This window comes from Aspergillus eucalypticola (genome assembly GCF_003184535.1).
Source record: "Aspergillus eucalypticola CBS 122712 chromosome Unknown BO83scaffold_22, whole genome shotgun sequence".
In the NCBI taxonomy this organism is placed as follows: domain Eukaryota; kingdom Fungi; phylum Ascomycota; class Eurotiomycetes; order Eurotiales; family Aspergillaceae; genus Aspergillus; species Aspergillus eucalypticola.
In genome coordinates, this window is record NW_020290296.1 from 434,537 (window position 1) to 446,978 (window position 12,442).

At 51.8% G+C, this 12,442-nt stretch overlaps 7 protein-coding genes across 7 annotated transcripts; 3 read left to right on the top strand and 4 right to left on the bottom strand.

Annotated features, from left to right (window-relative positions):
• Positions 1 to 34: 34 nt before the first annotated feature.
• On the bottom strand, positions 35 to 2,975 carry BO83DRAFT_343219 (putative transmembrane glycoprotein; the record flags this gene model as incomplete). The annotated part of the gene is made up of 1 exon (XM_025528685.1): positions 35 to 2,975. The coding sequence occupies one exon, from the start codon at positions 2,973 to 2,975 to the stop codon at positions 147 to 149; it is 2,829 nt and encodes a 942-aa protein (XP_025385532.1). The 3' UTR covers positions 35 to 146.
• Positions 2,976 to 3,338: 363 nt separating this feature from the next.
• Positions 3,339 to 4,131, bottom strand: BO83DRAFT_410183 (GNAT family N-acetyltransferase; the record flags this gene model as incomplete). Its single annotated transcript, XM_025534196.1, has 3 exons — positions 3,339 to 3,585; positions 3,609 to 3,624; positions 3,657 to 4,131. The coding sequence occupies 3 exons, from the start codon at positions 4,129 to 4,131 to the stop codon at positions 3,339 to 3,341; spliced, it is 738 nt and encodes a 245-aa protein (XP_025385533.1).
• A 378-nt stretch (positions 4,132 to 4,509) lies between these two features.
• On the top strand, positions 4,510 to 5,429 carry BO83DRAFT_380631 (mitotic-spindle organizing protein 1). The gene is made up of 3 exons (XM_025531793.1): positions 4,510 to 4,744; positions 5,044 to 5,121; positions 5,198 to 5,429. The coding sequence occupies exons 1-3, from the start codon at positions 4,667 to 4,669 to the stop codon at positions 5,282 to 5,284; spliced, it is 243 nt and encodes an 80-aa protein (XP_025385534.1). The 5' UTR covers positions 4,510 to 4,666; the 3' UTR covers positions 5,285 to 5,429.
• A 19-nt stretch (positions 5,430 to 5,448) lies between these two features.
• Positions 5,449 to 7,258, bottom strand: BO83DRAFT_343223 (CUE domain protein). Its single transcript, XM_025528686.1, has 5 exons — positions 7,101 to 7,258; positions 6,739 to 7,039; positions 6,455 to 6,679; positions 6,131 to 6,397; positions 5,449 to 6,061 (listed from the first exon to the last, which is right to left on the bottom strand). The coding sequence occupies exons 1-5, from the start codon at positions 7,119 to 7,121 to the stop codon at positions 5,697 to 5,699; spliced, it is 1,179 nt and encodes a 392-aa protein (XP_025385535.1). The 5' UTR covers positions 7,122 to 7,258; the 3' UTR covers positions 5,449 to 5,696.
• A 158-nt stretch (positions 7,259 to 7,416) lies between these two features.
• BO83DRAFT_439567 (putative ATP dependent RNA helicase) lies at positions 7,417 to 9,832 on the top strand. Its single transcript, XM_025536185.1, has 3 exons — positions 7,417 to 7,792; positions 7,849 to 9,507; positions 9,570 to 9,832. Exons 1-3 carry the CDS (start codon positions 7,568 to 7,570, stop codon positions 9,699 to 9,701), a joined length of 2,016 nt encoding a protein of 671 aa, XP_025385536.1. The 5' UTR covers positions 7,417 to 7,567; the 3' UTR covers positions 9,702 to 9,832.
• Positions 9,833 to 10,030: 198 nt separating this feature from the next.
• Positions 10,031 to 11,316, top strand: BO83DRAFT_380634 (PITH domain-containing protein). The gene is made up of 3 exons (XM_025531794.1): positions 10,031 to 10,310; positions 10,381 to 10,492; positions 10,684 to 11,316. Exons 1-3 carry the CDS (start codon positions 10,169 to 10,171, stop codon positions 11,093 to 11,095), a joined length of 666 nt encoding a protein of 221 aa, XP_025385537.1. The 5' UTR covers positions 10,031 to 10,168; the 3' UTR covers positions 11,096 to 11,316.
• On the bottom strand, positions 11,249 to 12,223 carry BO83DRAFT_419280 (ESCRT-III subunit protein VPS20; the record flags this gene model as incomplete). The annotated part of the gene is made up of 3 exons (XM_025534875.1): positions 11,249 to 11,613; positions 11,691 to 12,054; positions 12,180 to 12,223. 3 exons carry the CDS (start codon positions 12,221 to 12,223, stop codon positions 11,398 to 11,400), a joined length of 624 nt encoding a protein of 207 aa, XP_025385538.1. The 3' UTR covers positions 11,249 to 11,397.
• Positions 12,224 to 12,442: the final 219 nt, after the last annotated feature.

A 12,442-nucleotide genomic window follows, 5' to 3' on the forward strand; every position in this document is an offset into this window, starting at 1 on the left:
GGTCCGAGAATCAACAAAGAAACCAAATTCAGAATCCATGGATATCACGCTCGCCGAACACTTTTCTAAACGACCTGGTCGACAGTGAAGCAAAACCATAAAACCAATATGAACATAAATACTAAGCATTGCGTTTGTCACCCCATTCACAAGAAGGCTGCGTTGTTCCTCAAGCTTCCTGCCGGCTCCCTCTGCATACTGTGCAGCTCTTCCCATTCCCGCTCCACCGCTCGGTTCAAGCTCACTCGGCGTGATTTGGAATCGAAAGGAATGGAGTAGAGTGAAGGGCTTTTTCGCGATGACTGTCCGGCACCAGCTATGTCACCGTGGGTGTAAAAGCCGGTCTGATACCAAGGGCGTGAGCTCCCGCCGAGCTGCCGCTCAGTGGGCGGATCGTTCTCTTTCCCCAATCCCGGCCCTCCATCGAACCGTTTCGGCTCATCCAAGCTTACTTCGCTGTAGAAGCGAGGCAGGGGCGCAATCGTCTCAGAGTAGTTCTGCGCCAGACTCGATTGGCTGGGCAGTTTGCCCACGGGGCGGGGTGGCCCCATGTCTGAAGATTCTTCGGACAGGCTATGTAAATAAGCCGACTGACGATGATCATCCGTGTAAATGGAGGCAGACATGGCTGTCGACCACGGCCGCTCATGAATGGAGTTTCGATATTCCTCAATATAGTTGGAACTGGCTACTGTGTCGGCGCGACTGGCTGTGCTCCGAGCTCTTTCGAGAGCCCGGCAGCCCGATGATGCTCGACGGCCAAATTGACCTGCGAAGAGCGGGTTGGACGAATTCCGACTCTTTGCGCGGCTGTGAAGAAACGCCTCTAGTGAGTCCGCTTCGGAAATGGTCGATTCGTCAGGCTCGACTGTTCGCAGGCTCATTCGTCTGGAATAATCCCCGCTCTCTCTGGTTCGAGGTGGCGGTCGGGGAAACAGCGGCGCTAGGTTTCCTACGTCACTCTCGTCACTTCCAAACGAAGCCTGTGTATTCTGCCAGGAAAGACGGACCACGCCATGCCCTGGAGGTCCGAAACCACCGGCCCCATGTCCGGCACCACTGAGTCGGACTGGAAGCCCGGACGCCACAGTAGATATACCACTCGACCGTTTGGAATATCTACGCGATCGAGTGGTAGAATTTCGCTTCAGGGACCTCCTAGGCTGAATCGGCCGAAGGGGCTCTCGTCTCCTAGAACTAGTGGTGGTTGTTCGTCGGTGTAAAGGGGGACTGTTCTGGAAAGACAGGCGTTTCGGTTGTGGCGGTGCCTCCTCCACTGGTTTTGCCTCTTCTGGTTCGGGTCCCTTGAGAGAAGCGAAACCTCCCCAATCGAATGTAGGATCGGAGAGGGTGTTTTCTTTGCCGGCTGCGTCTGGGGCTTGCCCGTTGCTTTTCGATGGGCTCGCATGCCATAATGGTAGCTCCAGTTTTGGAGGCTCTGATGATTGTGAAGGGATCCTCAGAATCCTCGGGGGCTCGCCCTGAGCAGTTTCTTCATAAGGCCGACTATGCGTGATACCTTCGCCGTCTGGCTGAGTTGATAGTGTTTTCTCGGCCTCCTGTCCATCCTGAGATTTCTTTGCGGCCGCTTTACGCTTGTGCCGCCAGCAGCAGAACAGCAGCAAGGCAGTGCTCAGAAACACAAAGGGGACGACGACAGCGATAGCAATAATACCGGCCTTGCCTCCGCGAATGCTGTTCTTTGCATCGGAGGCTGTAGAATTAATTGTGCCTGGCCCGCCTGTGGTCCCTTCCGACATCGCCTTGATAGTTAACTGGCGAGTGTCCTCTGCGGTACCCTCCCGGGCAGTGAGGTTGATATGATAGCTTCCCGGATTGATGTCGGAGGGAACTTGTCCGAATATAGTCTTGTTGTCACGGTTGTAGTGAAGCCAGGGAAGATCTTGGCCTAAGTCAACGTCTACCTGAACAGAATCATTGGTCAAGACAGAGTCGTCAAGGACCAGCATGAAAAACTGCCCGATGATAGCATCGCATACATTCTGGTCGTTGCGAAAGAATTGAGTGAACTGTAGACTGACAATCAGCGTGGCTACGTCTTGATATTTATCCGTCACGGTAATCGTGACATTATTATCGGCGGCATCTGCAGGGGGCGTGCCACTCAGAGAGATGGTCTCGTCATCCAGGGACAACCAATCCGGCGAATCCACCTTAATGTCGGCCAAGTCACTCTTCGTCGTGTCATGTCCATCCAGGGTGAGATTGCTGGCAAACTGCGGACTAGTGAACTGCCGTCCTTTCGAGAGGAAGAATGTCTGCGTGCTCCGATTGAACGCCAAGATATGTGGACTGATGGTCATCTCAAAGGTCATGGTAGCCGCACTGAACCCAGTCACATCCGAGGCTATAAGATTGAAGCTGAATGTTTGAGGTCCACTACCTGGTGTTGTACCAGAAAAACTGAGTGATGCTGGGTCGAAAACAATCCATGAGGGTAGCGGTGCGTTGTCTGGAGATGTGCCATAGTAGGCCGTTGACGGGCGCGTGTTGGTGAACGTGTCCGGCTCAAAGGATAATGAGAAAGAGTCGCCGGTATGTAGGAGGATAGTGTCTGGGGCCGAGGTTGCTCCCATGTCTTCGAGTTGTGAGAACAGCGGCTTTCCCGGTTGCGGTCCATCATCGGTTGTTACAATTAACGTGACTTGCATGTCCACAGACTCCGAGCCATCTGAGGCCACAAGATCGAACGTCGGTGATCCTTGATCATCTTTCTGCGGCGTTCCAAATAGCGTGCGGGATTGGCTGTCGACTTCGAGCCATGACGGCGCGTTCGAAAGCGAGTATTGTGTGTTGTCATCGGTTCCAGAAAAGGTGCCCGGCGAGAAGACAAATTCGAATGGCTTCGATACCCGGGCTACCGGAGGTAGCTGCGCGTTAACAGGGTAGCTGGCCTGCAGACCTGCAACAGCAGTCACCAGGATGCTGAGGAGAGCCAACGCAAAGAGCGCCATATCTCCTAAGCAAGTGGAACGGTCCTGGCAGGTATTCGATAGACGTTCCTATAGATCTTCCAGACGTATCATCCAAGCACAGCTTGAAGATCTAGGAGCGTATATGAAGTTCACAAGAAAGTGAGAGAAAGAAAGAGACGACAAAGATAGAAGGTGGCAGCTGGAAGAGCAAAAGTGGCGGAAACAGCCTGCCCTTAGGGCAAAGCGTATGCCCCCAAGGGCCTCCGCGCCCAAGGGCCCATTGGGCACAGGAGAGGCGCGAAGCGTGTGGCCCCTTCTACGGAGCCATACCTGGATATTTTTGACGTCACTGAAGTATGGGAATGGTTAGAGATGGATGGTTCGCGGCGCGGGAGTTCAAGCTCACGTTGCGAATGCACGCGCCTGCAAGGGATGGCTTGCAGGAGTCCACAAAGGAGCATAGCCGGCCCAACCCCTCCCTCTCAATAGCGTTCGTATTCCCCGAAGGCTTAAGGGAGGGTATTTGACAGGCAAAGCCACCCTAGTTTTGAACAAAAAGTACCAAGGAGAAGTCTTGTGGCTCCTTTCCACCGCGTAAAGCGGAGGGGTAGGGGGATCGGGCCTGTCTATCGAGGGGCCGAAGGCCATGCTTAGGCACGACAGGGCGGGTACAGGGCCCACGCTACAGCTAAAGATCCAGAACCATCTTGATCCCGGTACGCCCTGGCGCATAATAGTCCGGGATCTGGTCACGCTCCTTGAAGCCATTGCGGACATATAGAGATCTAGCGGGCGAGCGGGCTTTGTCGACCCATAGCTGGATCTGCTGACACCCCTCGCTCTGTAGACGAGCTCGAATATAGTTCATGAGCCGCATCGCGACACCCTGGCGGCGATGGGCTTCACCCACGCAAACTTTGTGCAGTAGGGCTATTCCCTTCTGACGGACGTAGACGGCATAGGCCAGCAAGGTTGGGCGGACATCACCCGGAGTCGGTGGTGCACGGGTCACATACAGAACCCTCGTGTTGGGTTTCTTGCGCCAGAGTTCCTCACCGAAACTGAATGCCTCGTTAGCGGGAAAGGTCTTCTTCTCGACGCGTGAAATCTGGGCAAGAATCTCCAGGGCCTGGTCTCTCTTCATGGAATGGATGTCTGAGATGGTCAGACTGGGAGTCAGATCCGCTGGTGGCATTCCGAAGAGCCCCTCCAGGATCTACATTCACGATCGTTTGGAAGATGGGGAGTTGACAGGGGAGGTTCCACAATTATCCCGGAGCACGAAGAATAGTTCACTAGAGATTTCTCCTCTGATTCAGCAGATACCCAATGTCATGCGAAGGTCCAATGGCTCTCAATTCAGCTCGATTGCCCGAGTTGTTAAGAGTAACTGGAAGTTTTCTAGTAGAGGAAAAACCAATCACAGATACTCCCATGTCCCATCTAGGTATAGTGCATAATACGCTAGCCACCGCAGTACCATACTTACAATACGACGTTACATCTGAGTATTCGAGTAATATTGAGTTGAAGACCGGATAGGAATGAATACCTTCAATTAACTATTTACAATCTACACTCCAGTCAACTTCTATCTATAGCTTATACTCTATACTCCCCGATATACACTTTGAAGCATTCTGTCCATCGTTTCATCATCCTGTTCCTTCTCCTCTTACTCAATCCTCACTTCCAAACAAAAGACTTTACTACATTTTCCCTCCCCGAAAATGCCCTCCCAAGCCGACGACAAACGCCAGGCCGCCCGCGAAGTTATTGACATTCTTCACGAGATTTCCACCCTTCTTGTACGTGACACCACACCCACCCCCTCCATCGATTTTCTATCATTCTTCTGCCTGGCGTTTTCCTTTCTTTTGACTTTATAATTATTACTGTTACCATCGAATAATCTAGCTTTTGCTATCATCTACTGCTGCTCTAGGTGAGATGGACACCGCCAGCATGCCAGGCGGTAATAGACCAGACTTTCTGGTCGAGACTGGATCTGGTGTCATCTCACCTGACAAGACACATAATATACACCCGGTCAACGAATTGATTGATTGATTGCTTGCTTGACTAACTATATCCGAACTTCATCCAGAACACTAATTTAGACCGCACGGAGCTGTCGCTTTGTGTGTCCTTGATTGAGAATGGAGTCAATCCGGATGCTCTTGCTGTAAGTTCTTACATATCTATCATGTGCTATATGTTTACTTTGTTCCGGAGGGACGGAAGCTGACGCTGTCTATTAGGCGGTCATTAAGGATCTAAGAAAAGAATCTGGTGTGCCGCGCGGGTTCGTGAATGAGCAGCAGCAGCAGCAGGGTTTGCCGGAGTGAGATAGATGGCTGTTAAGAATCTAACCTGGGGTTGTGGATTGTGTGTTTAGTATGACTATTTTAGGTATCTATGGCGTTTTCTGCTTCTTTTTGTTTGGGTTGGTTTTTCCTTGTGATACCCGTTTATTCTCTAATTAGAAAGGAATAATATGATGGACATGACTGAGCGGTCTACTACTAATTGTGGTAATATTCGTCGTATTCATAGTCCTCGTTAGGGATGGAACGGTCTCTGGGACTTCCCACTAGTGCAGTCTTTGGTATCATTAACGTCGGCCATATGGCCATTATCAGGGTAATGGTATGAAGAGTACATGTAGCAGACAGGTGGTGCTAGGGATGAAACGGCATGTGTCGGGGAGGAGGCAAAAAAGGAAACTCTCATAATTATTAATCGATCACTGAACAAGCCCTACGACTTGCCAGCATTCTCGGCCTTGCTGCTGTTGTCTTTCGACGCTTCGCTGGCCGGCCCAGCTTCAGCCGTGCTCTGCTCCTTGGCCTTGGCTTCCTTTTCTTTCTCATCATCACTGTCGCCAAGACTGAATGGGTCATGCTCCCCGACGGGCGAAGGGTCAACAGTCGACAGAGGCTGCCACTTGCTCGACTTGCCTGTCGCGGGGGACGTACGTCTGACGGGCTCAGAGGCATCGTAGAGGTTGTCAATTTCAGTAGGCGGTCCCTCCTGGAAAGAGACCTTGCGTCGATCAGGGGAAGGTGATGAGGATTTGAACAGGTTGGGGTTGGCGAGGGGCCGTGGGGGGCGCGGGGGAGGAGCTGCGAACGGAGGTCAGCATTCGAATGTGAATCTAGTGCAGAATTAGGGAAAGTACAGGGTTAACGTACCTTCCGCATCTCTCAGTTCAAGTGAGGCAAAGTCGTCGTTCAGAATGCGATGATCGGCATCGTAGCGTTCGCGATCGCCGCTTCGACGACCTAGGTCTCCGCTCCGTCTAGGTCTACCGTAGTTCTCTTCAGGCTGGTCTTGACCAGAAGGGCCGGCCTCGGGTTCGCCGTCGAGGCGTTTCTTCAGGTTCTGGACCCACGAGTTGACCTTCGTCTGGGTATCTAAAAATCCTTTGCGAAGGTTCTCGCGGATCACCGGGAGATCATCTATACAGGCCAGCTGTTAGCGACCAAGATAACGTAGTAAAGATCCATATCACCGACCATCAAAAAAGCTGTATTCTTTCTCCTCCGATCCATCGCTTCCCCTTCGCGGCCGCTGCTGTGGGTACTCGTTGTCCCAACGGGGTTGGCGCGCAGGACGGTTGTAGTGCTCGGCCAGCTGACGGGCATACATCTCATCCGCTTCTAGCTGCCTCTGCGCAGCAGTTGGGCGTGGTGGCTTCGGGGGCGGCGCATCTTGTTCGGCAGCGCTGGGATCCGTCATGCCTAAAGGGACTTGTTAGTGACCGCGCATAGCAGTACTGTCCGTCGCAAACCACACGTACTAAGCAAAGCATGGAATGACCGTTCCACATCCCAGTTACTGGCCACCAACACTGCCTTGATCACCGATGCCTCAATAGAGGGGAACGCTTCCTTGAGAGTATTCTCGGCCTGTTGACGGGGGCTCAATGGGCGGGGTGGCTTAGGCGGGGCAGCTTCCGCAGCGCCCTGCTGAGTAGGGGCTGTTGACGGCGCTGCGGTAACACCGGTTTCCTGGGGTTCATCATCAAAATCGAGAGGGCGCGCAGTAGTCGGCGACTCGGGATTGGGACTAAGTGGTCCAGTGGAGAGTTTATTGGGAGTCTGGCTGCGAGTGAGTGGCCGGGCATGAGGTATAAGGAGCGGGATATAGAGGACAACCTACAGTCTTGTCTTCTTCCGACATCGTGAGAGCAACTTAGGCAGCGTTAAAATATTGCAAACTTGCTGTCTAGAAGGTGGAGAAGAGTGCCAAGCTTTCGCAGGCCTTGGAGGTATTTATGCGACCAGGAAATTTGCCCAACAGGCAGAAAGCAAGCTGGGGATGATGCGATTGGAGCTTCGGAGCCTCTCAGCCCCCTTCGCACTTCCGATGCCCGCGGAGTGACGTTGCGCCACGTGATGGACCCGGTGTTTAGGTAAGCACTGCTGCAGTTGCTCCAACAATATCTACTTCGTCAAAAGTAGAATCTGGATTCAATTCTGGCAGTGCAAGGCTTGCGCAGCTGACACGGAAATTGCGAATTCAATATGCTTACCTGGGGTTGTCTAGCGCAATAATAGCTTGCCCCTGCTTGGAACCGGTGCTGCAAATCACCTCCTAGGTCCATTATCATTCAAGGCCCAGTCGCAATGGCTTCCGAGCTGGATCTGTCCACCAGCTTTATCCCGGCTCTATACAAGCCGGCCGCATTGCTTCCAATCGCAAGACACAAGCAGAGCTTGTTGTACCTGGTTGAAACATATCCGGTGACCATTGTCGTTGGACAAACAGGAAGTGGGAAAACAACCCAACTACCCCAGTATCTCGACCAAGCAGGATGGTGTGCAGACGGGAAAGCCATAGCCGTGACACAGGTATGATTTTCCTTCAGATGAACTCGGATGCAAAAAGAAAGGCTAATATTTCTAAGCCACGTCGGGTGGCCGCTACCACGGTGGCCGCTAGGGTAGCTGAGGAAATGCGCTGCAAGCTCGGCGAAGAGGTGGGCTACTCAATTCGTTTTGAGGACTTGACCTCGGCTTCCACCAGGATCAAGTTCCTTACAGACGGAATGTTACTTAGGGAGGCACTCGTAGATCCTCTGCTGTCACGGTACTCTGTAATCATGGTGGATGAAGCTCATGAGCGGTCCCTCAGTACTGATATCCTCCTGGGTATCCTGAAGAAGATCATGAAACGACGGCCGGAGCTTAGGATTGTGGTCAGTAGTGCAACCTTGCAAGCTGAAGACTTTCTGCGTTTCTTCGCTGGTGAGGAGTTTGACAGCAGTCCGGAATCCGGTGAAATTGGCGGCAAGGTGGGAAGGATCATCAGTCTAGAAGGTCGCATGTATCCGGTGGACATGCTCTTTCTCGAGAACCCTGCAGAAGACTATGTCGAACGCGCAGTCAAAACCGTGTTCGACATCCATCTTCAAGAGGCAGAAGGTGATATTTTGGTGTTCTTGACTGGCCGAGAAGAGATTGATACCACGGTGCAGATGATCGCTGAACGTGCCGCAACGCTGCATCCCAAGGCGCAGAGTATACTTCCGTTGCCCCTTTACTCTGGCCTCACAACAGACCAGCAAATGTACGTGTTTGAACCGACACCAGAAAACACCCGCAAGGTCATCGTGTCGACCAACATCGCCGAAGCATCTGTTACTATTAACGGGATTGTGTATGTCATTGACTGCGGTTTCGCCAAATTAAGAGCTTATAACCCGCAGACTGGCATAGAGACATTGACCGCAGTGCCCATATCAAAGGCAGCGGCTGTTCAGCGAGCTGGCCGAGCCGGGCGTACCAAACCTGGGAAGTGCTTCCGCCTCTACACGCAGCAGGCCTATGAGCAACTCCCCGAGGCCACCGTTCCGGAGATCCAGCGGTCAAACCTAGCACCTGTGATCATGCAGCTCAAGGCTTTGGGTATCGACAACATCGTACGATTCGACTTCCTGACTCCCCCTCCTACAGAGCTTGTTATTCGCGCATTCGAGCTGCTGTACTCTTTGGGAGCAGTTGATGACTATGCCAAACTCACAAAGCCCCATGGGATGCGCATGGCAGAGCTGGCAGTCGATCCAATGATGGCAAAGGTGCTGCTATCAGCTCCATCTTTCAACTGCTTAAGTGAGATCCTCTCTATTGCTGCCATGGTGAGTCTTCAAGGGACCGTATGGGTTCAGCATGAAGGCGACAGGAAGTCATCGGAGAGCCACCGGAGAAAGTTCGCAGTTGAAGAGGGCGATCATCTAACGTATCTTAACGTGTACCAAGCGTTTATCACCAAAGGAAAGAAGGGGTCCAAATGGTGCCGTGACAATCTTCTGAACTTTCGATCTTTGCAGCGGGCTGTGAGCATTCGGGGCCAGTTGAAGCGATATCTTGAGCGTTTTGGGATTCAGGTCGACGAGACTCTCTCCGCTCGGTCTCGGCAAGAAGACCCAAGTAAACTTGCGGAACAGATTCGTAGGTGTCTTACTACCGGTTATTTCGCACACGCCGCGAAGATGCAACCCGATGGTACCTTTAAGACGGTGAGCGGAGGCCTGACTCTCCATGCTCACCCGAGTTCATTGATGTTTGTATGTTGACAATACAGAGTTATCTTCTATATTTGCAGTCATTTGCTAATTGGGCTATACAGAATCGGAAAGCCGACTGGGTCATCTTCCATGAGATCTTACAGACCGGCGAGAAGACCTTCATCCGCGATATCACTAAGATCGAGAAGAACTACCTTCTCGAATACGCCCCGAACTACTACCAGGTTCATTGAGCTATAGGACATAGTGCGTAACTTGATGGGACTTATATGATGGTGAACCTATTAGTGATTGTGATTGACGACATGCCTGCATGTACTATACCCGTCAGCGTTGACCTCTATAGAATGTTAGAGATGCATATTGGTTTCTGTTACCTGTAGAATTTATTAGTATTAGTGAATTCTGCTATTCCAGCAGAACACAAGAAATAATAAATGCTTACAGGTGTAGAGCGTACCTAAGTGGTGAATGAACCAAGCAATCGGTCACCTGGATCATGATGCGCATCATTTTACAGCAGCCAGACGGTCCTTTTGCCGAAGAACAACAACGCTGACCCATCTTTCTTTCTTTCTTGTTAAAAGGTCAACCATTCTTACAATCTCGGACACACCGCAGTCCACAGATTTATAAAACTCTACCAATCAGACATATAAATAGATCAGTGTCAGTCTTTTCGAAATCTCCCAAGTCGAATATGTCAGGTCATCACCACCACCACGATCACGGCGGCCATTGCCACGGAGAAGACGGCCATGATCATTCCAACGACATCACCCCCGCAATTCAATCTCTCCTCTACTCTCAAATCCAGTTTGACTCGATCACTACATTAAACGGTAGGCAAAACGCGATATGAGCACCCGCTGCAAGTCGTGCTGTGCATGCTAACCCGGGTTCCACCTGCAGAGGCCAGTCCCAAGTCCGGCGCGGCGATTGTCAAGAAAACATGGGCCGAAAGGCTCGATGATGAGCCGGAGCTGGAAAGCGACGCAGACGAACAGCTGCTGATGTATATTCCGTATGTTACACCCCTTAAAATCGTCGTGGTTATCGACCGGATTCGCTGTTTGTGATGTGGTTTTTATACCCCGCCAAATGCCCCTCATCTCAGCTTCTTGTCGCAAACCCAGCATTCAACAGTCTTTTACACCACAACCACCATCTTATCCATGAACCAGCTGCTAATCTAGGAAAAAAAATAAACCTCAGGTTCACCGGCCAAGTCAAAGTCCACTCCCTCCTCATATACACCGCTCCCACCCCATCTGCCCCGAAGACCCTAAAGCTATTCAAGAATCGCGACGACCTGGACTTCGGAACAGCTTCGGACCTGAAGCCCACGCAGACAGTCGAGATACCCCAACCTATGCCGGGCGCAGATGTTTTCGAGTTGCCGCTGAACCGGGCGCATTGGAACGCGACTACCTCCATCACTCTGTTCTTCGAGGATAACTGGAGCGATGGGGAAGAAGACGTCACCAAGGTCGGGTATATTGGTTTCAAGGGACAGTTTATGGCCCTAAATAGGGAGCCAATCAGTTTCTTGTATGAGGCGGCTGCAAATCCGGGTGATCATGTTGCTATCCAGGGTGTGAATGGGGTGGGGAGCAGGATTCTGTGAGCGCGAGTAACATGGATCGGATTTCAGTGTTTGTTTGAACATGGGGCGGCTATATGCTGGCCTGGAATGTATGAGGTCTGTGACAGACTGGAATGATTGATCAGAAGCTACGGAGACTGCCTTGGGTATTGAGCTGGGCTCTATCAAGATAATGCACGCCAATCCATGTTTCGACGGTCTAGTTGCTAGCGTTCAAATAGCGAAACATATCTAACAATGCTATACTATACTTGAATTTCCTGAAACCACCAACGCCGGCAATGCTAATATCGAAAGAAAGAGATCATATGGATGGCACAGTCTTAAGCAAGAATTGCAGTCCGCTCCTCGACTTGGGCCTCTTCTTCCGCGGCATGCTCGTCCTCCTTGACCCCCTCCACGTGCTCTGGGAGCTTAGAGCTGGGCGCATTCGGCAAGACAACCGGACCCTGCGTATCCCGCTGCAAAGCCTCCAGTTCCTCTTCAACTTCATCCTCATCCTGAGTGGACAAGCGTCCAGCAAGCATCTCGCTGATTTCCTGTAGAACCACCACCAACTAGTCAGCATCCAATCCAGAATACCCTTCTCAGATAACCACTGGCAATAGAAGCTTACCTCTTGATAGGCTCTCGCTTCCTCCGTCTCGCCCATCAATTTCTCCACCCCCTCAAGGCCACCCATCTCCTTGTTAATGGTCTGCAGGACTTTGGTCCCCTGCTGCAAGCCGAAAAGAACATCCTTCTGAACCAGTGCAAACTCAATCTGCCCCGTAAGCTGTTCGAGCTGCTCGAGTTGTTTGTCGGTCTTATCTAGTAGCGACTCCTGGTACTTCTTGCGACGCAGGGCAAGCAAAGCGCGCTTGCGGTCATTCCTGGCGAGACATTGTTTCGCGATTTCGGTTTCGCGGTCTGTCAAGACGGTAATTCGCTTCTGATATTGGTGGAGCTTGTCTCGCTGGTTCTTGAGGTCAAGGATTGCCCTGAGCGTTAAGAGCGTTAGTTGATCGGTCGGGGACGGGGAATGGGGGCTCGTGACCCATGCCGGTCGGCGCTGATGGAGACAGCAACACGGCGAATCCCATTAAGATAATATGGATAGTCTTACCGGTCCTGAGCAGAAATCTTATGGGTGCTGTTTGTGTTTCCCATTGTCAGCGCATGTTGCTTTGTTCCCGAGGATGCTTTGAGGGGAAGCAGTCAAAGGCCGGCGGTGATAGAATGATAGATAACTAGTGAGCAGTGAGTGAGTCCACCGCAGATGACGTCCGTTATCGTCCTATTGCCCCATATGGACTAGTGTCACTTCTCGGGAATCTGCCGGTGTTTTCAGACGATTTTGGGGCTCTCCGCCGGCGCATCAATTCTCCG